This window comes from Rhinolophus sinicus, linkage group LG03 (genome assembly GCF_036562045.2).
Source record: "Rhinolophus sinicus isolate RSC01 linkage group LG03, ASM3656204v1, whole genome shotgun sequence".
Lineage (NCBI taxonomy): Eukaryota > Metazoa > Chordata > Mammalia > Chiroptera > Rhinolophidae > Rhinolophus > Rhinolophus sinicus.
The window spans coordinates 13123576-13145393 of NC_133753.1; the positions used below are offsets into that span (position 1 = coordinate 13123576).

The 21818-nt window shown below is 33.8% G+C and overlaps 1 protein-coding gene across 25 annotated transcripts in view; it reads left to right on the forward strand.

Annotated features, from left to right (window-relative positions):
* Nucleotides 1-21818, forward strand: part of EML5 (EMAP like 5) — a 145790-nt gene that overhangs the window by 32606 nt on the left and 91366 nt on the right. For 24 of the 25 annotated variants that reach the window (XR_012494561.1, XR_012494562.1, XR_012494564.1 and 21 more), the window contains exons 3-8: nucleotides 5363-5461; nucleotides 7684-7752; nucleotides 10441-10626; nucleotides 12083-12218; nucleotides 13132-13333; nucleotides 19298-19435. Coding sequence is in view for 17 of the 25 variants with exons in the window: in XM_074327060.1 (XP_074183161.1) it covers nucleotides 5363-5461; nucleotides 7684-7752; nucleotides 10441-10626; nucleotides 12083-12218; nucleotides 13132-13333; nucleotides 19298-19435 (830 nt within the window). In the remaining 8 variants the exon portion in view is untranslated. The remainder of the gene's footprint in view (nucleotides 1-5362; nucleotides 5462-7683; nucleotides 7753-10440; nucleotides 10627-12082; nucleotides 12219-13131; nucleotides 13334-19297; nucleotides 19436-21818) is intronic. The other variant, XM_074327063.1, reaches the window with a different exon arrangement.

Genomic DNA, 21818 nt, shown 5'->3' on the forward strand with positions numbered 1-21818 from the left:
GTTTGCAAAAATCTCCCATTCGGTTGGTTGCCTCTTTATTTTATTGATGGTTTCTTTTGCTCTGCAGAAACTTTTCAGTTTGATATAGTCCCATTCATTTATTTTAGCTTTTGCTTCCCTTGCCTTTGGAGTCAAATTCATAAAATGCTCTTTGAACCCAAGGTCCATAAGTTTAGTACCTATGTTTTCTTCTATGCAGTTTATTGTTTCAGGTCTTACATTTACGTCTTTGATCCATTTTGAGTTAATTTTGGTACATGGTGACAGATGGCAGTCTAATTTCATTCTTTTGCACTTGGCTTTCCAATTCTCCCAGCACCATTTATTGAAGAGGCTATCTTTTCTCCATTGTATGTTTTGGTTTCTTTGTCAAAAAATTATCTGTCCATATTTATGTGGGTTTATTTCTGGGTTCTCAATTGTATTCCATTGGTCTGTGTGTCTGTGTATAGGGAGGGGTGGGCTAGTCTCAGTCCCTAAGGCTTCCATTCTCTGCTTGGCAGTGAGGGCTTAAACCACCATTTTCAGCCTTCTTCCCTCAGTCTTTTCTCCGAGGTCTCTGCCGTGAGCATTGGGTTCAGCCGTGTTATATGCTGCCCCCTCAGCCCTGTGGGCCATAAGTGGAGCCCTAGCAGTCCGAGTTCTTCCCTCTCCCGCAGCTGCGGTAGTTCCGGGATGCAGCGAGCTTGGAGCACTGAGCTAGGTCTGCGTCCTGCGCCCACGTGGCCCCACCTCCGCACTTCTCCCTTCCCTCCTCCCCTGCTGCTCACATGATTCGCCCGCCTTTAGGTGAATTCAGTAGTGGGCCACTTTGTCTTGCCTGTCTGCTGTGCAGGGAGTCCTTTGTGGAGTTTTAGTTGTTTGATTTGTTGTAAATTCCAGGGGAGATTTCAAGAGGCTCACCTCACGCCACCATTTTTATGACGTCCTGACTGTTACTTCTTAGTTACCTTTAAAGGAACCTTTCCCTCTGTCTACTTCTTGAATGTCAGTGTTCTTTAGGAATCTGTAAGCCTTCTTTTCTTTTCTTTTTTCCTTTCTTTTCCTTCCTTTCCTCTCCTTTCCTTTCCTTTTCCTTTACTTATTCTCTCTAGGTGATTATCTAGATCCATGATTTTAACTCCCATGTTAGTTAACAGTTGGCCCCAGCTTCTCTCTTTAGCTCCATATACCCTTCTTGAATGTCATATAGATATACCATATATTGCACTTTTAAAACTGAATTCACTCTATATTCCAACTCTGTTAAAAAAAAAAACAGAGCTCTTTCTCCTGGCTTCTGGCCTACCTTTCCAGCCTTGTCTCCTGCCACTTCCCAGTTGGCACTTCTCTCCTCAGCCACTGAAATAGTGGCTCTTTCCTGAAAGAACCATGACATGTCCAATCTTGGTGTCCTTTGGTCTGAAATGCACTTTCTCTTACTTTTCTATCCGACTGTCTCTTACTCTGTCTTCCAAGATGTAGTTCAAGCATTACTTTTACTGGAAAACTTTCTTTATTCTCTTCCTCACCTACGTAGGCTGGGTTAAATGTGAAAACAAATAATTATGTAAAAACATAAAAGGTAGGAAAGGAGGCAGTATTTACTTGGTTATCTCTACCTTTTCCTTTCTGCTGTTGCTTAACCTGTGCTTAGAGAGGTTGATTTTGGCCATATGTTTATCAGGGCTACAAAGGAAGTGCTCATGAGTCACCCTGTTTTGCCAGGGTCTATACAGAGCTTAGATGCTTTGATGCTCTATTGAAAGACATGGAGTTTTAAAGCTTTTGGCAATCGTGGTTTGCTATGTGTGTATGATGAGCTGAACCAGAGAGAAAGAGGCATTGGTTGAAAGAACAGAACCCCTCTGACTATCACTAACTTTATACTTGTCTTGTGAAATTTAAATCTCTAGAGTATACTGTAGCAAGAGGTAGATATCTTTGTTTTAGGTGGATATTTGCTGATACCAATTAGTTCCCAAATGTTAGACTCTCGGGAGTCGCAAATCATCTCTTGTTCACTTGAGTTTTTTACTGGTCTGATCTGCTGGAGAGCCATAAGAAATTATATTCTCTATCTTTTTATGTGAGCCATTCACTCTACCCATGTGGGATTTAAATAGTAATTCTACTTGCTGAAACTTATTTCTAACTAGGTATTAGATGACATTTCTCATTCAGATAGGGAAAGGGCATTGGCTTCTTAAAACTAATTATGGTTATGGTAAACTGATGATACTAAGCATTATGTAACATGAGCTATATGCCAGGCACTCTTCTAACTCCATTTTATATGTATATATAAGGTATGATCAAAAGGTATGGTGAGTGTTTAAATAAAAAAAAAATACGGTAAAAGACACATTGCCATTAATCTCCCTCAAAATACTCCCCCTTCCTTTGAACACACTTATCCCATTATTCATACCACTTTCTGAAGCAGTTCTGGAAGTCCTCTTTTGTGAGTGTCTTTAGTTGTGCTGTCATGGCTGCCTTGATGTCATGAATCATTTTGACTGTGGGGAAGAGCCAGAAGTCTCATGGTGCCACATCCAGTGAATAAGGTGGATGAGGACACACTGTCATGTTTTTATTTGACAGAAATTGCTGTACCAGAAGTGATGTGTGACACGGAGCATTGTCATGATGGAGGATGATTTACGGCATACTTTAAAACACACCTTTTCTCAATCGTAGCTTGCACCTGACTGACTGCACTGAACAAGTTGAAACTTGTCACACACTGTTACTAAGGTTTGACATGCCGCTTCTCATGTTAAAGATCCCTGCCTTTCCGTTGGATGGCACTCGGCAGCAGCACTGACCGTAATTTTTTATCACACCTTGTATGTTCATTCTCATATTAACCCTATGGGCTACTTTTATTATCTTCCCTTAATAGGTGAGGAAACTAAGGTACAGAGAGTTTAAATAACTGGCCAAAGTCATCCAGTTTAGTGAGAGGTGGAGCTGGTGTTCAAATCTAGGCAGTCAGGTACCAGAGTGCATGCTCTAAACCAGTGAGAGATAAACTTTCTATAACAAATCAGATAGTAAATAAGTTTAAGCTTTGTGGGCTGTATGGTCTCAGTGGCAACTACTCAGCTCTGCACTGTATGTGAAAGCAGTCATAGACAGCTGGTAAAAGAATGCATGTGGCTATGGACCAGTGAAAACAGGGTGCAGGCTGAATTTGGCCTGAAAGTTTTAGTTTGCAACCTCTGCTTCTAAACCAGTGCTTTTCAAAATATGTGTTATGGGTTAGTCCTTGTGATTTCTTTTTAACCCTTCAGTTTCTTAGAAGTGCATGTATTGTTAGTTTCCAAATATTTGGAGGATTTTTCTGCATAACTTTCTATTATTCTGATTTCTGTTTTTGTCAGAGAACATACTTTATTTTCATTTTTAAAAATTTGTTTAGGCTTATTTTGCGATTCCAAATTTTGTGATCTTAATGAAACATCATGTACTCTTGGAAAGGATATGGAAAAATATATGTATTCTGTTTCCTTTCTCTTCTGTTTATTGTGCTGTTGTCATTCATCTTATTTCTACATATTTTATAAACCCCGTAATAACTTATTTTTTCCTAAAAACAGTTTTAATATCAAACTAAACAAGAAAAATCTTATTTACACATTTACTATTTGGGTGCTCTTCGTTCATATGTGTAAATTAAATATTGAGTGATCCTGACCCTTTGTGATCTCTGGGAGTTGTTTGGCTTCTTAGGAATTGTTTTTTTCACAGAATTTGTACTTTGCTTAGCCTCAGGATTTCACTTTGTGCATGTAAAGATTGGTGTTCTCAAGAGGACCCATAAACAGATTTTCTGGAACTTTTTCTCTGCTCTGCAAATTCTAGCCATTTTTGCTTCTTTGAACTCCAGGCTCTCGTTCTCAAATCGGCATGTCTGCTGGGCTCTTTTTAAAGACCACCTTTCTGTGCTAGTCTGGAAACTGACTCCTTAATAAAGGCTGGGGCAATTGCAGGACTCCCCTTGTTTGTTTTCCCTTCTTTCATGGTTCAGTGTTTTACTTCCTATTGTGAATGTCTGAAAACATTTGTTTCATGTAGTTTGTACAGTTTTCTAGTTGTTTATGGCAGATGGCAGCTTCAGACCCTGATACTCATTCACGGCCAGAAGTCCATCTTTCATGTTTCTTAACCTCTCTCATACTTTCTGTCTCACTGTATCCTCCTTTCGACTCTGTCTTTTCACCTCCCTCTAATCTCCTATTCAATTCTTCCACTGAGTTTTTAATTTCATTTATTTATCATGTCTAAAAATTGTTTGCTTCTTCAAATCTGCTTGTTTACTTTTTGTAGTCTTCTCTTCTTTGCTCATATGAAGGTATTTTGAAGCCTTAATTTTATTTCTCTGTTCACATTAAACTTATTTTATACAATCTGATAATTCCAATGTCTGATGTTTTGCAGGACTGATTTTGCTGTTTATTGTGACTTGCTGATTCTCACTCAGAGCCCTTATGTCCTGTGGCTATTGGGAGGAGACTGTTTGTTTATTTTTAATTTTAAGTTTATTTTTATCGATTGTTACCTTTAGGAATTCTTTGAGGGATGGATTAAAGTTCTAGTCTTCCACATAGGATTTATACTTGTCTGTGCAACATTGTTGAAGACGCTTGAAGACTGCAATCCTTAGGACCACATTGAATGAACATTTCCACTTGAGGGATTCATCATTCATGTGGATTTGGGTATTACAGCCCCGTGAAGGCTGCTGGTGGCTACACATTTGCAGGGTGGTTTTTATCACCCTTCATGCATCGCCACCCCTTCTTTTAAAAGGGATGGTCTCTTGTTTTCCCTTACTCTGAGGAGTTCACTGCTTTAGTTAGAGGTCTGCAGTTCAAATCTCTACCTTGGGCAGGTCCCAAACGTTATCTCCTATTTGCTCTGCAACCTACAAAACAAAAAACAGGGTTGCCAGGATTTGGCTGATACCTGTAGAATAAAGTAAATCTAGGAACTCTCTTACTGTGCAAGATTCCCATAGGAAATGACTTTGTTCTCAGATTTCTTAATTTTTTTACAGCTCAGCAGTACTTTTAAAAAAGATGTTTTTACATTTTATCTAGCATTTTTAGTTTTTTGGCACGAGAGATGCTTAGGGTATTTTGTCAATCCTACTATTAGAAATGGAAGTCATTCTTCTGTTTGTAAATGTGAAGAACTGTGCAAATATTAACAAGATGAAATATATCCAGCCTTTTTCTATGAGGTCTATAAAATATAAATGTGTAAGTTTTGATGTTTATAATACCCATGAATAGAATTTGTTTGCCATTTATAATTTGGTTACTTTTTTATTTGTTTGCCTTTATATTCCCTTCTGGACTTCTTGGACATAATTCAGCGCTTGGTTTCAGTTGGACTCGATTCAAAGAATGCAGTTTGTGTTTGGGATTGGAAAAGGGGGAAAATGTTATCTATGGCTCCTGGTCACACAGATAGAGTAAGTACACTCTTCGGGGTTTCTAATGGGTACTGGATGGGAAAAGACCAAAGTCAGGGGATTTTATGTTTCTGTGTTTTGTTAATGCCAGGTAGTTCATATGTAATTAAATTTTAAAGTACAATTGTAAATACCCATAATATTGTAGACTGCATATGTGTTGTAGACTCAATATGTATAGCGTTAGCACAAAACTTTCAACCCATTGTTTGCTTCAGCAAAAATGATAAATTTTATGTTATTGAAACCTCAATTTAAAAATTGAATGGTTCATGCCTAGGATCTGTTTAGTTTAGTTTACCAATTTGTTACATGTGTAATAGTTAAGATGAAAAATGTTTCATATGTGAATTTAAAATTATGTATTAGTGTTACATTTTTTAGAGACCAAACTTTTTTACTTTGGAAACTTGTTAAAAATATATTTCTTGGGCGGCCAGATGGCTCAGCTGGTTAGAGTGTGAGCTCTGAACAACAGGGTTGCTGGTTTGATTCCCACATGGGCCAGTGAGCTGCGCCCTCCACAACTAGATTGAAGACAACGAGCTGCTGCTGAGCTTCCGGAGGGGCAGCTGGATGGGTCAGTTGTTTAGAACGTGAACTCTCAACAGCAAGGTTGCCAGTTCATTTCCCACATGGGTTGATGGGCTATGCCCCTGCAACTAAAGATTGAAAATGGCGACTGGACTTGGTTGGAGCTGAGCTGTGCCCTCCACAACTAGATTGAAGGATGACGACTTGGAGCTGATGGGCCCTGGAAAAACACACTGTTCCCTAATATTCCCCAATAAAGTTTTTAAAAAGACAATTTAATTAAAAAAAAAAAAAATATATATATATATATATATATATATATATATATATATATATATATATTTCTTATTCCAAATTGTATAAAATTAATATAAAGACTACATTGTAGTCAGCTTTTTAATTAAATATGATATACTGTTATACATCAAAATTTTTTCATAAACACTTAAAAATGTCTGATTTTTTTGTGTGAGTAAAGTTCTAACCTAAACTGGCACAGGAGATATAGTCATTGATTCTATTTTGGGTGAATCTATGAATCTGTAAAAGATGTGTAGAAAAATTTTTGTGTATTTGCATTTTGGAAAATAAACTTGGTTTTCAACAGATTCTCAAAGGGACCTGTTTGTTACACACTCACAAACACAATTTAGATAATTTTTTAAGTATTAGGTATATTTTAGTAAACCATTGTGTATTGTGACTTACTTAGATCAAAGCATTACACACATTAGTACTTTGGGTTTAGTAAATAAACTATTAAATGATACTAGCATTGGAATTTTTTAAAAGTATTTTTGTGGTTTAAAGTTGCATCAGTATGTTTTTCATATAATCTGTGAGTTATGAAACATTCATTTATAAAATGTGTTCTTTTTTCATTATCACTGAAGAGTATCACTTTGTAAATTTTTAGAGCTAGTAAGCATTTTACATGATTTTGCTGGCAAGTGTCAAAGAAACTGAAAACTGCCAGATAGTAGAATTGTTCTTTTCTGCTATGAAATTATTTTTCAAATGTTAGTTTTAATTTTCTATATTATTAAAGTACATGTTTGTGATGCATTTTTATTTCTTCTGGGTTTTTTTTTTCTTGTTTGCTTTTGTAAGAAAAGGGTTTATATGTAGCATTTATGAAATCTTAGAAAAGAATGAAGCCTGGGGCTCTCCAAAATTTAAGTATAAGTTAATTTTATTTGACCCATAAATGATAAAGAAAGCTAAAAAAATTAAGACAGAACTTTTACTGTAAAATAAATGTTTGGATTCTTTATGTAAGTAGTTCTATATGATAGAAAGCTATAAAAATGTTCTCTGTTTCTAGCTGTATGTATTAAGCGTATTCAGATCTTTTCTTTTGTAGAAATTATGCAGGTACCTGCCTCATGCCTTAGTTCTGTTGAGCACTTCTTGTTATTTGTGGATGTAATTTTTTAAATTAAAAATAGAGTTGTCAATTGTTACTCCACTAGTTGCTTCTTAAGTTCATAGGAACAAAGAAATAGTTTTTGTTCTTTATCATTTGTGTGTTTACTTCTTATAAGATTTTAAAGTATAGGATTCTGGTTATTCATTGAAGAATATTATTATATAATAGGTAGGGTTTGGGTACTATTTGGTCTTTTGGACAGGATTCTTAAGTGATTCTGAAAATAAGTATTTTAACTATGAATCTGATTTGTTTACAGATATTTGATGTTTCTTGGGATTTGTACCAGCCAAATAAACTTGTCAGCTGTGGCGTAAAACACATCAAGGTACTAGAAGTATCTTGTTTTATAATAGTCATATTTACTTACTCTTTACCACTAAGTACATATCACACTATTTACAATTTAGGGTAGTTTTACGATTTGGATGGTAGTTATTTTTAAAATGCCAACATTTTTAATGTTCTTGGGTTCAATCTAACAAATATTTATTGTGTAATTACTGTGTGTGAGGCATCTATGTAAAGGACATAGGTATGAATAGGGAATTAAACACTTTCCATAACGGAATTTATAGTCTAATAAAATAGGTTTTACTATGTTCATCTTGTTTCTTCATGTTTCACTTAGAAAGTAAAATGTGAGAATAGGAAGCCAAATAAAATAAAGGTTTTCATTCACATAGATGGAATGGTGTGGTAGAAGCAACATGGATAGAGTTGGCTTTGCCGCGTACTGTTTGACCTGGGATGAGTCATTTCACCTCTTTGAGCTTTTTCTCACATCTTAAAACTGGCTGCTGTTACCATCTTCATAGAGTTGATGATTGAATAAGGCAGAATATATTCAAATGCTTGTCATAGTGGCTAGCACTAGTCAGCTTTCTGAAAGTGTTACCTCTTCCTGTCTCTATATTTGCTCTTTGATTTGATCTCAGCCTTTGGTATCCAGTTTACTTTGCTTATGAAAGCTCTGAATTTTGTATTATAGTTCAGGTTTTGAGGCTCATGTAGTCAGTGGTGATATCATTCTTATGTTTATAGTTACTTTTAAATCCCTGGTCCAAATTGGAAATACTTGCTTTTCTCCCACTATCTGATATAACAGTTCCTTATAACAATTAATTCCTAGTAAGTAAGGTTCAGTGTGCACATTCTTTCTTTTGATACGCTCACTTCCATCTATGTTTTCTCCAAAGCACCTTTAGCTGTTGCTGCAATTCTAGTCTTCATATTCTGGTACTGATCTGATAATAGTATAAAATGTTAATTTTTCAACAAATATTAGTAATTTAATAGCAAAAGGCTCTACACTAGGTTTAGGTTACATTGTATAAGCACTGTGAAGATAGAAATTTTTGTCTTGTTCATTTTTCACACAGTGTTTGATATGTATTAAATTTTTAATAAATTATTGGCAAATTAACAAAGAGACATTACTGCTGTTTTATATTGTAAATAAAGCTAAAAGGTTTTTTAAAAAAAAACTCATCTTCTCAAACTAAAAAAAATTTATTTTTGCTATGAGTTACATTTCTTTTCATTTAGTAGAGGTAATAAATAGCATGGTAGCTTTCGTTACAAGCAATTCATGTGAGGAAACTATTAATAAGTCCCAGAGATTATCTAGAACTATACAGGCCAGTAGAGCAGCAAGTAGCCACATGTAGCTATTGAAATTAATTAAAAGTAAATAATATGTAACATTCATTTCTTCAGTTACACTGTCAGTATGCTAAAGAGTGACACATATCTAGTGGTTAGTCTATATGACAGCCTATATGTGTATACTGTCACATATAAAAATTTTCGTCATCATAGAATGTTCTGTTGGATAGCACTGGTGTGGATTCTAAAACAATGGTTCTTAACTCTCACTGAACATCAAAGTCATTTGGATACGTGGGTTTCACTCTCCAGAGACTCTGTCTCAGTTTATCTCAGTGGGGGCCCAGGCATACTATGTTTCATAATTTCTCCAGGTAATTCTAATGTGCAGCCAAAACTGAGAATCATTGATCTAGAAGAAATAATGGATTGAAATTGGGACTTGCTGAAAGGAAGAGAACCAGATGTCCTTATACACAGAAATCATGGAGCTTTTAAAATTAAAAATCACAAAATTTCATTGATTAAAACATTCGTTAGTTACTTAAGTGGAGTGAGCATGATAATTTTTAGGTTTTTGAGGCTTCAGGTTTTAAACTAAGATATTTAGCTCTTAAAATAAGATCTTACAGATCAGGCAATGTCTTTTAGTATATAATAATAACAAATTATATTATTTTAAATGGTAATTTACTTATTATAAAGTTAAATTTATTCTTTGGGCCTAATTTCTTTATGCAGAACTAATTAATGTATGTATTCTTGCCCTGCCCTATTTTTGTTTCTTTGTTTCTCTCTGCAAACTCTTAAAATTTACCTGAATACACATAATAGAAAAAAACCCTAGTCATGAAGTTTTGTGTTTGACTTCTTTATGTTCTCCCAAGAATGAACTAATCATTCCAAATATGTATGTCTCTTATTTTTAAATTTTATATGTAAAGGAATTGCTTAGCTTTGAAAATATCAATGAAAGCAACATACTAATCCTTTTTTTCCCCCATTCTTACTGTCTTCATCAGAGATTCAACATTAGGTTTGGTCCTTTTTCCTATTAGTGTATGGGGTCTTTATTTTCATTGCTAATTCATACCAACTTTTTAACCTAAGTTTCATGTAGATTTTTTTCAGAAACCTAAGGGAAGCATAGCATACTTTAAAAGTAATGTAGTTCATCCCTCCTTACTCTTACAGGTAAGGTTTCAAACCAGTGACTTATCTGCTGTAACATAGCTATTGACAACACAGGATGAGGCTGTGCACATTGAATGCTATTGTATCATAAGGGAATTTCTTAGGTAATTTCTAGTCTGCTGCTCTAATATAGCAAAGTATCAGATCAAAGTGTTGGGAATGTTTTACTTTATAAGCATTCTTTGATATTTTGATCATATTATTTACCTTTTAGTTCTGGAGTTTATGTGGAAATGCTCTGACCCCAAAACGAGGGGTCTTTGGGAAGACTGGTGACCTTCAGACGATATTGTGCCTGGCCTGTGCAAGGGATGAAGTCACATATTCTGGTGCACTCAATGGGGATATATATGTGTGGAAAGGAATCAATCTTATACGAACAATACAAGGAGCCCATACTGTAAGTATATTTAAATATTGTAAACACTTTTAGATGTTAACTACTTATTTTCTTGTCTTAGAATAAAAGATTACATAATACAGCAAACTTTCTAGTTATTTGAAAAATGTTAAAACAATTTGTCTATTTGTTTTCAAGATTTCAATGAAGAAACATTATGCAATTAGATACATAAATATTTATTAAATTAGTAGAATTAGTTTCTTGTTCAAACCATTTCTTTAGTTTGGTTGCTTTCTCATTGTTGGAAAAAAGCTTGTTAAATTCAACCTGAAAGTATTCTCGATTAACCACATGACAGTATAGCTAGTCCTCTTGTGGCTTACTTACCAGTGGGCAATTTGGGGACGCTTTTAGAAATAACTTTTTAATTTTAATGTCATTAATTCATTGGGAAAGAATTTAATGTTTGTTCTTCATGAGAGTTTCATATAAATATGTTATCAAATTAGGGGGAAAAAATCTCTTGTTAAAATCTTTTAGTGTTTTTTGATTTGGGCTTTTTAGCAGTTGGGTCCGTCACATAGTGAAAGGAGCTAGAGAGCACCCAGCTACTACATTGTTAGCAGTCATATCCCAAGTAGAAAAATTATTAAATATATTAATATGAACCACTATTAAATATATACTACATATTAAATATATTAAAGAAGCGTTTACACAAGATTTGCTTTAAGCAGAATGCCTAAAGACCAGAAATACCAGTCTTTTTTCACAAAGCTTGTGGCAATTCACATTTTTACCATCAATATATAAAAATACCTGTTCCTCCTCATATTTATCAGCACAGGATATGACCACTATTATAAAATTTTGCTTGTCTTCTCTGTAAAAAGTAGTAACTCTTGTTTCAATTTCTTTCCTATTTGTGAAATTTCACATATTTATCAACTATGTGAAGTTCTTTTTCTGTTAATTGGCTTTTCATATCCTTGGCTCTTTTTGTTGTTGAATTTCCTTTCCTTTATTTATTTGTGTATTAGGGATATTAACCTCTTGACAGTCATATACATTGCAAATGTCTCCCCAGTCTGTCTTTGCTTATGATATCTTTTCTCACATTAATATTTTTAAAATTTCCTTTATGGCTTGTGGGTAACTGTCCATGTATAAAAAGGTCTCTCTCAGCCCAAAGTAACATAAGTGTCCTTCTTACTCTTTTTTAACATATTTGTTTTATTTTTTACATTTAGAATTTAATGTCTCTCTATAATTCATTTTTGTGTACGTTATAAGGTTTAACTTTATTTTCTTTTATGTTATGCCCATATTATTAAACACTATCTGAGTCATATGTTGAGTTCCTACATATACGTAGATTTAGTTCTAGATTTTCATTTGTGTTTTCTGATATATTTATTCCTGTGTCACATCTAAATCTTTTAAAGTGGGTTTCTACTTTCATATAATAGATTTTCTTGAAAAGTGTATTTTTTTAAATTATTTCCTTTTCTAGGCAGGAATTTTTAGCATGAATGCTTGTGAAGAAGGCTTTGCTACTGGTGGCAGAGATGGCTGTATTCGTCTTTGGGATTTAACTTTTAAACCAATTACTGTGATTGATCTCAGGGAAACAGAGCAGGGATACAAAGGTAACAAAACAAATGTCTCATGAGGAGGCAAATTCTAAATATACCAAGGATTGTCGGTTTTTTTAAGTAAACATAAATGTATGTATTGTAAATATAAATGAGATTTACATTGGCCCCTTCATACTGTATACATTTAATTGAAATTATTCTATTAAAAAGGAGAAACCTCTTTAGACAGTCTCGGTTTACTGCTATGTCAAAGATTCTTTCATATGTCCAGTGACTGTTATAATGGGACCTACAGAGAGATGGGGTAGGTACTTACTTTGGTAACCTTGGATTTTGAAAATATTTTATTACTAGAATGTTAAATATAACTGTTTAGCAAATAAACTGTTGAAAGTAAAGTGTGTTGAAGGTTGGGGAACTTCTGTACACAGCACCTCTATGTTGGTCATGCAGGTAAGAAAACCAAGAGAAACACTAGCTTTCTCAAGGTTACAAAAGGGATTGTAGAGTATACAGAAAAAGAACAAGTCTCTCTTCTTAATGATTTTATGAGCAGATTGAAGTAATGAAATATAGACACATGAAAAGTCAGATTATTATAAGAGAAAAATAAAGTTCTATAAAGGTAGTTCCTGAATTCTTACCCTTATGAACTGTTATAAGATTTAGCTGAGAGAAATAGTTATAAGATTTTAGCCGAGGGAAGTAGTTTGACTGTGATGGAAGTTGTTTAATAAGGAAGAAGTGTATGTCTTGAAGGATGGGTAGAAATTAATTGTATAAAAAGAGGGCAGTACTATCAGTCCATGTAGAAAACAATATAGATAATTGAAGAAAATGTGTGGATGAAAGACTCCTTTTATCTTACATCTAAGGTATAAAAAGTTATAAAATTAGTATCGATTTGGGCAATCAGCATCCTATTACTACAGCATTGATCTTAAATACAATTCACTTTAACTAGGTTTGTCTGTGAGGAGTGTTTGTTGGCGAGGTGACCACATTCTAGTTGGAACACAGGACAGTGAAATTTTTGAAATCGTGGTGCATGAAAGAAGTAAACCTTTCTTAATTATGCAAGGGCATTGTGAAGGTGAACTTTGGGCACTTGCCATCCATCCTACTAAACCTTTGGCTGTGACTGGAAGTGATGATCGTTCAGTCAGGTAAGCAACTTATGACATAATTGCATAGACTGGAATTTGTCCTTAGGTAAACATAAGAAAAATGTTTTGAAAAATGCTTAGATTTAAATTTTATCAGCTTGTGGTATAACAAATGAACATAATTAATAGGCACTTAAAATTAATAGAACTAACTATAAGATTTGGGTTTTTTTTCTCTTAAAAGCAAGCTGGAGTCTGTTCCAACTTGTATATTAGAATATAAGAGCTACCTCCATCTTTTTAACAGCTGTATAATATTCCACTGCATGGATATACTGTAATTTATTCAATTAATCCATTATTGTTGGGAGTTTAGGTTTTTCCAGTTTTGTGCTTGACATGAATATCCTTATACCCATTCCATTTTGTACATGTGTACATATGAATATGATGAATTCTTAGCAGTGTTCAAAACATATAGGCATTTTAAATTTTGCTAGATAATACCTTGCACAGAGTCAATAACAATTTGTATACCTATCAGCAGTGTACCACAGGGCTTGTTTTCCCACACCCTTGCCAGCACTAGTAGTACCCCAAAAGGTGACAAACGATATCTTGCTATGTTTTGAAAACACTCATTTCTGTCATGCTGAGGGGTTGTCAAGTATGTTTTTACATGTTGAGGACATTTGTATTTTGTTTTCTGTGACCTGTCTGTTCAAGCTCTTTGCATATCTTCTATAAATTCACTGGCCTTTTTCTAATTATTTTAAAATGGGATCTAACAAAATCTGTCTACATACTTACAAAGTTATCCCTTTGTCTATTACTGTGGTTCCAGGACCGGCAGCATCAGCATTACGAGGGAACTTGTAAGAAATGCAAGTTCTCATGCCTTATCCAGGACCTAATATCAGAAATTCATTTGTGGTTTAATAAGCCTTCCAAGTGGCTGTGATGTACACTAAAGTTTGAGAACCACTGGTCAGTGATATGAGTTGAGGTCTTTTTCCACTTTGTCATTGTCTTTTCTCCCCATTTCATCTGTAATTATTTCCATCTGTATCTCTAAAAATAACTCTAAACATCACCTCAATACTGTTATCACACAGTAGTCCTTTGGCTTCTTAGAATTAGGCTCCAGATAAAGTCCATATGTTGCAATTGTTGATCTACCCTTTAAATCTTTTTTATTCTGTAGCTTCCTTCCTTTCCTTGTTTTTCTTCTTCTTCTTACAATTTACTTGTTGAAGAAAGTGTTTGCCTTCTAGAGTTTCTCACATGCTGGACTTAGTTAATTGCATACTCAATGTATTTTAACACATTCTCTCTTTCCTGTAGCCTGTAAACTGATAGTTAGGTCTAGAAGTTTGATAAGATGTAATTACGCATTTTTGCCAAGAATATTTCCTAGGTGGTAATGTATATCCCTGTTTAATAGTATGTAATATGTAGTCTCTCTCTCTTTTTATTTTTTGTCATATTAGCAGCCATTGATGGTTATTATCTAGATCAGTATTTCTCAGCCTTTTTAAAAAAACTGTTGCTTTCCTAATGGGACTTTTTAGACATATTTTTCCCTAACCACATGCCCTCCCCACGAAATTTTAACACCACAAAATACTGTGTATCTGGTTTTGTACTGTGGTCCTTTAGAGAATCACAAACCATTGTAATATTTGAGATTTTCATCCCTAAGAATTAATTTTTAGCCCCTTTGAGGTAATATCGTCTCTGTTGAGAATAAATGATCTAGATCAGTTACTTCATTAAGAATTTCAAATGGTGGTATTCTAACTATCTTTCATTGTTCATTGTTAGCTATCATATGTCTATAAAGAGAATTTCTCCTCATCAACTATTTTGTTACCCTGAGTACAATTTGTACAGGAAAAGCAGAAAAGTGCTTCATTTTTTCCCATGTACTAGTTTAAAAAATAATTAGTTTGGTTCCTTAGAATCCTTTCTGTGATCTGTTCACATTTCTTTCCATTTCTTTCTGTATGCTTATAGATCTTTTTCTCCTTTATTTCACAGCTCTTTATATATTATGGATATTTTACCCTTTGTGATTTAAGTTGGAAAAAATTTTCACCAGTTTACTTGCTTTTTTACTTTGCTTAGGTGGTTTTTTGCCATGCAAAAATGTTTTCTTATTATTTTGTTTTATGTAGCTGAATTTATCAGTATTTTCTTTTATGATTTTTGAGTTTTCTATTATAAAGAAATCTTCCCCAAAGTTAAAAAGTTTTCCCATATAATCTTCCAGTACATTAGTGATTTTGATTTTTTATGTTTAACTTCTAATCTGTATAAAGTTTATTTTACTGTAAGAAGGAAGGTGGGGATGTAATCTAATTCTTTCCAGACAACTACTTATTTTGTAAGTGGTATGTTAATCAGTCATGCATTTACTGCCATTGTGCTACTCAGTTTTATGGGGGTGGGAGAGGCCGTAGCTCTGTGTCCATGTGGAGAGTTGCTGTGTGGTTTATACTTTACCCATGTGCTTTGCTAGGAACTATTTTATAATTCCTTTTATTTTCGGTGGACTGTTATTACCAGCTGCTGCCTTGCTGTTGAAAAAAGGGCAACTGGTCTTTTAAAAAATAATTGCCCAGACTTCTGTTTCTGTTATTGGGGAGCAAGTTATTTGGAAAGAACTCTTCCATTGAAAACAACTAAAAATTCTGTTTAAAATGTTAATCACTTTTAAAATGTTCAAAACCAGTCAAGATAGTAAGGAACTTCAGCCAAATTGTGAAAGAAAATGGGAATTTAGGAGCACCAGTGGGCCAAAGCCACTTGAGGCCATTTTTCTTACATTTAATAAACTTGGATTTTGTTTATGGCTTTCTCTGGGGGGTATAGGGTAAGAAGTGAAGACCTCGGACAGCCTAGGGAAGGTAGTCCAACACACCCAGCTAGAACTATAAATTTGTCTCTGAAAAAAAGTATCTCAAATATATGGTGATGGAAGGAGAACTGACTCTGGGTGGTGAACACACAATGTGAGATATAGATGACGTATTATAGAATTGTACACCTGAAATCTATGTAACTTTACTAACAGTTGTTACCCCAATAAACTTTAATTAAAAAAAAACAAAAAAGTATCCCCTGTATATTTGTGTGGGAATATGGAGATCTTGTTTCTTGCTTCAAGTTTTGATAACACAAGAAGTGTATAAAGCAGCTTGATGTTGTTTTTCAAACAGCATTGTTTTCCAGATAACTTTACCACAGTATAAGTTACACATATAAATGCTGCTTTTGTCTTGTAATTTTAGATTGAATTCATTAAGAAACAGTATCAAATCTGTAGCAAAAACTAATTTCCAAAGCCGTTCAGTGTTTAATAATAGTAATTGAGGGTGGTTCTGGTTCAGAAAATTTTCATTCTTGGCTCTTAAAATATCATGATAAAACTTTACAAATGCTAAGCCATTAAACTGCTGTTTGATAGAACAAGTCAGGATTTTTAGCTTCTATTACTAGCAAAAATTCAGAATTGACAATGGTTAAATCCACAAGAGCAAGTGAAGTTCACAGTTAACACAAAATACTTGCTAAAGAATAATACAAAGACTAATCATAAGCTTTGTAAAAATTAATGAAAAGAAACCTCATTTAAAATGGAGTAAGGAGGCCAGAAGGGTAGGTTTCACGCCATATGGCCGCAGAGGCTAACAGGAAGAACTCAGTATAATGGCTCTCCCAACTTCTTCTCTGTTAGGGTCTTCTTTCCTTTACTTCTTGGGACTTTCATGTGGTTTGTCATTAGACTGCATGTCCTCGATTGCATGTCTTCTTTGTTCCTAAGTAAACCCTTTATGCTGGAGAAATGTCTGGTTGTCTGTTTTAAGGTCAACACGTTAACATTTTCACGGGGTTTATCAATTTGTCTGAACCATTTTTTCCCATACATATTATTTACCACCATTTGATTCCACTTTATGTTGTATTATAGTAGTGCCGTCTCACTAATGCCTTTGAAAATATTCTAGCCTGTGGTTGTTCCACACAGACTATTCATAGAAGCTAATTGTTCATCACTTCAAACTTGGCATTGACTCCTCAAACAATAACTGAGTAGTATCTGTAACATCTGTTGAGTTATTAGGAGTCAAGGAAAACTACTCAAAATTATTTGCCTTGTTTTTTAATTAACTGTTGGTGTTGTTCCCAACACCCTCAATTCTTTGAGCAGCTGTTCTCACCAACAGGCTAGTAGGCTTAAATTTATTTTCTCTGGACACATTTCTTCAGCTGCTGAAATCCAAAATGATTTAGTTAAACCATTACTAATAAACAGCTTACTTTGCTTGTCTAACAAATGAGCCACTCAGAAACTTAGTTTTGTTGAAACCTGATTTTAATTTTTAAATTCGTAAAGAAATTCTGCTTCAATGAGATATTTTATTTTAAATTTTCTAATTTTCTGATCATTGCTTTACTGTGAATTGAAAATATTGTGATGAGTGCTTGGTCTGGTAATAATGAATATTTGTATTCTTTTAGGAGAGCTATAATGTCATTGCATAATAAACACAATGCTTTACTATCAAATTCAATAACAGTATAATCCATGCTCCAGTGTGCCTTAAAAAATGCAGCATTCAAAGTTCACTTTTCTCTTATTTTTTCCTTGTTTTGACATGAAGAGTATGTACTAGAAATTAAAAATAATAAAATGTCACCATATGCTAATACTGATAGCACTCTAAATTCTATCAAGCTATAACTGTGTCATTGCAATTTGTAGTGTGCTGAAGGAGCAGTACAATTGATGTGAGTGTCACACACTGCCTACCATCTCTTTTGCAGTGACTTAACTCCACCTCTATAGTGTGAAAGCAGTCATAGACAATATGTAAACAAATGTGACTGTATTCCCATAAAACTTGATTTATGGATTTGAATTTCGTATGCTTTTCTCATGTCTCAAAATGTTGTTTTTTAAATTTTTTCAAACATTTAAAAATGTAAAAACCATTCTTAGCTTTCAGATTGTACAAAAACAGGCAGTAGGCCCACAGGCTGTGGTTTGCTGACTCCTGTGGTAGGGCATAGAAAGTCTTCAGTAAATATCATATCTTTATAATATCATAATATTAAAACATTGAAAGTTTCCCTTTAAAGTCAGGAAGAAGGCAATGATAACCACATTCACCATTATGTTTCTCACCATTTTACTCAGCTATCAGTTAGAAGTCTTTGTCAGCACAGTAAGGCCAAAAAATATATATGTGTGTGTATATATATGCATATGTGTTTATATATATGCATATACATACACAGTATAACATATATTTATGTATAGGGAGATACATAGATATTTGGATTGGAAGGGAAGAAACAACTGTCATTTGTGGGTGTTTTAATTGTATGTTAGAAAATTAAAAGGAAAATACATAGAAATTATTGGAATTAAAGAGAATTTAGCCAATTTTCCTGGATATAAAAGCAAAGTTGTAGCCTTTGTTTTTTTGTTCTAACTTACTTCAAAACTGACTAATTTTCATAATGGTTTTGTCTTTGTCCTTTAGATTATTTGGGTTATTTGGAAATGTAATTCTTAAGGTTCTAACAATGGGTATTTTCTACTTTTTGTTGTAGATTTCTAACATTAAAGTCTGGAACAGACTCTGAATCTGCATAGTCTTAAGGGTCATCTTTAATTTAAAAGACTATATACATAGTATATACCATATGCCAGTATACTATATATAAGTCTCCCCTTTGATCAGGGTAGAAATCATCTACCTAAAATGAATAATTGGGAAAAATTAATGTCATTACACTGTTTTAAAAAATAAAAGATTCTATCAATCCTTGTCGTTTTAAGCATGGACAGTATTCCTATTTTCATAGATAAGAATGCCTTGCCACAAAGCATAGAGTTAAAAATCTAGATTTGCCTTTCTAAAATGAAATTATTGTAACTAAAATCTTTTCATAGTCTGTGATTTTTAAGCATACACTAGTTAACCATTCTTTCATTGTAATTAAATGTTACAGGATATGGAGTTTAGTAGATCATGCACTAATAGCAAGGTGTAATATGGAAGAACCAATTCGCTGTGCAGCTGTAAATGTAGATGGAATCCATCTTGCCCTTGGAATGAAGGATGGCTCATTCACTGTACTTAGAGTAAGGTATGGTATTAGGGTAGAAATAGAAGCAGTAGATTTCTAAGTGAGATAGAATGTATAATACTCATTGTTTTTACCCATTTCCTTCTTTATGAATATGTATGTATTTCAGATATTAGTTTCATTAAAAAAATATGTATTTGTAAAAATGGTTTTGTCAGAAAATTAAGTTAACTCAGAAACCTTAATTTTGGGGGTTAAGAATGCTTTGTAGATTGATGGCTACAATTTTGAGCTATGGGTTTGGGTCCTGACTTCCATTCCTTGGTAATATTGATTTTCAGTAATAATCTTCTGCCATTGACGGTGGGGGAATGTTGAGGCTTTAAAAATGGATGAATAGTTTTGTTATTTTTTTGTAGCTTTATCCTTTGAAAAAAAGGTCCACATCTCTCCCTTTGGATAATTAGAAAAGTTTAAAGAATTCATTCAAGCAGTTAATATCTGGTGTTCAATTATTGTTATGGTACATTCAGCTGAATTCTATACAGCCATTAAAAATTTTGCCATAGATCCATGAGTGTTCGCAAGGATAACTATTTATGAAATCTTTCTTCTCTGCCTTAATGAATGATAGGACCATCCACCCAGTTGCCCGATTCACAAACCATTAATTCATTTATCGACTTTTGCCTCCCTTGTCTAGTTAATTAGAGTTCTGGAGAACTTAACTATTTAAATTGCTCTCAAATTAATCTGTTCACTTCTGTTCTCACCTTTGTATTCTTATATAGGCTTCTACTATCTCCTGACTGGATTGATGGAATAGCATTGCAGCTGGTCTCCTTCCTATTTTGCTTCCTTTGAAACCTTTTTTTCATTCTACAGTTATAGTGATCTTTTAAAACACGTTTGCTGCATCCCTCCTCTTTCTAAAGTATGGTAAAAGCTCTGTATTGTCCTTAAGATGAAGTCCCTACATCCTTAATTAACATAGCCTGTGGTGCCCATCTCTCCAGCCTGTTTCTTTCTACCTCAATTTCTTTCTTTCAACATGTGTAAAATATCTTTCACTTTTTCAGACACATCATGTTCTCTTGTACTTCTGAGATTCTGTAGATGGTAACTCCTCTTTCTGGGACGGGTTTTTACAAAGATGTACGCTGAGATTTTTTTCTCTTAATTTTTATTATTGTAAAATATAAAATTTACCATTTTAACCATTTCTAAGTGTAAAATTCAGTGACATTAAATATACTTATGTTGTTTTGCAACCAGAAATTTAATGTTAGTCACTTAGCGTGTAAAAGAGCTAAGTGACTATTATTTAGTTGGTATGCATTAACAGTAGCCATTACTAGGTTTTCAAGATTTGCTCTTTTAATTATTGGGTGCAAGAAACTGGATGAATAAGTTCTTATTTCTAATAAGTCAGTACTTTAGCAACTGAATCCAGCATTGCTGACAGGATTACTGGAATAGTTATTATGACTGTTAAATAAATGCCTTTGTAGTTTAACCATAAAATTCCAACTCAAAAAATATTCTTAATCCTTCTAAATTTACCTGGTCACTATTTCTTTTTGGTTTGCTTATGTATATTCTCCATATCATAAAGCAAGATTTATAAGTAGCAGTACTAAAGTACCTACAGGAGTGGTTATGTTATTGGAGGAACATGGATTAGAATCTAACACTGATTCTTAAATTGGGATACAAGGTGATGTGCCAAGGCAAAGTCACATAACTTCCTAGAACATCTCTTTTCCTTGTGATAAAAAATGTTAACAATTTTATATTAAAAGAAACACTAATATCATGGAGTCAAGTGAAAAATTGCAAGTATTTTTCAAATTAGAATACACACACACACACACACACTTACTTGGCTTATGGTGAGCTACCTGGTGTTATCTGCACCAAAGTCCTCAGAGGCACTCGTTCATTCTTAAGAATAGTTAGGGAGACTTCAGTAGAAGAGCTTGGTGAGAATTATGCTGAAGATGGAGTAAGGTTTTCTGTAGGGTATGGGGTAGACTTTAGTTGTAAAAACATTAACATTGTCATTTTAGATTCTACCAATAGCTAGCCCTTTGTCTCTGACAGTGTCACTACCATGTTATATCAATATTAAAAGGATTAGGACAGTTTTCAATAACTAATCACATACTCATTTCAAATATTTTCAGCCTGTTTGTATTTTGCCCCATTTTCATGGGAATAATCATTTCCAAAAGTTATTTCCTGGCTTTAAAAAAGTAACTCTTTGTATATGTCCATTAATTTTTGATATCGAAGGTTTTTTTTGCCCCTCTTCCCCTGCCCCAAACATGCTCAAATAAGTCCTATCTTAAAATTCCCACCTAAAATTTAAGTCTCTCTCTACTTATATCACATTTACACTCTCCTTTCTTTCACAGTGAAATTCTCAATAAACTGTCTAATT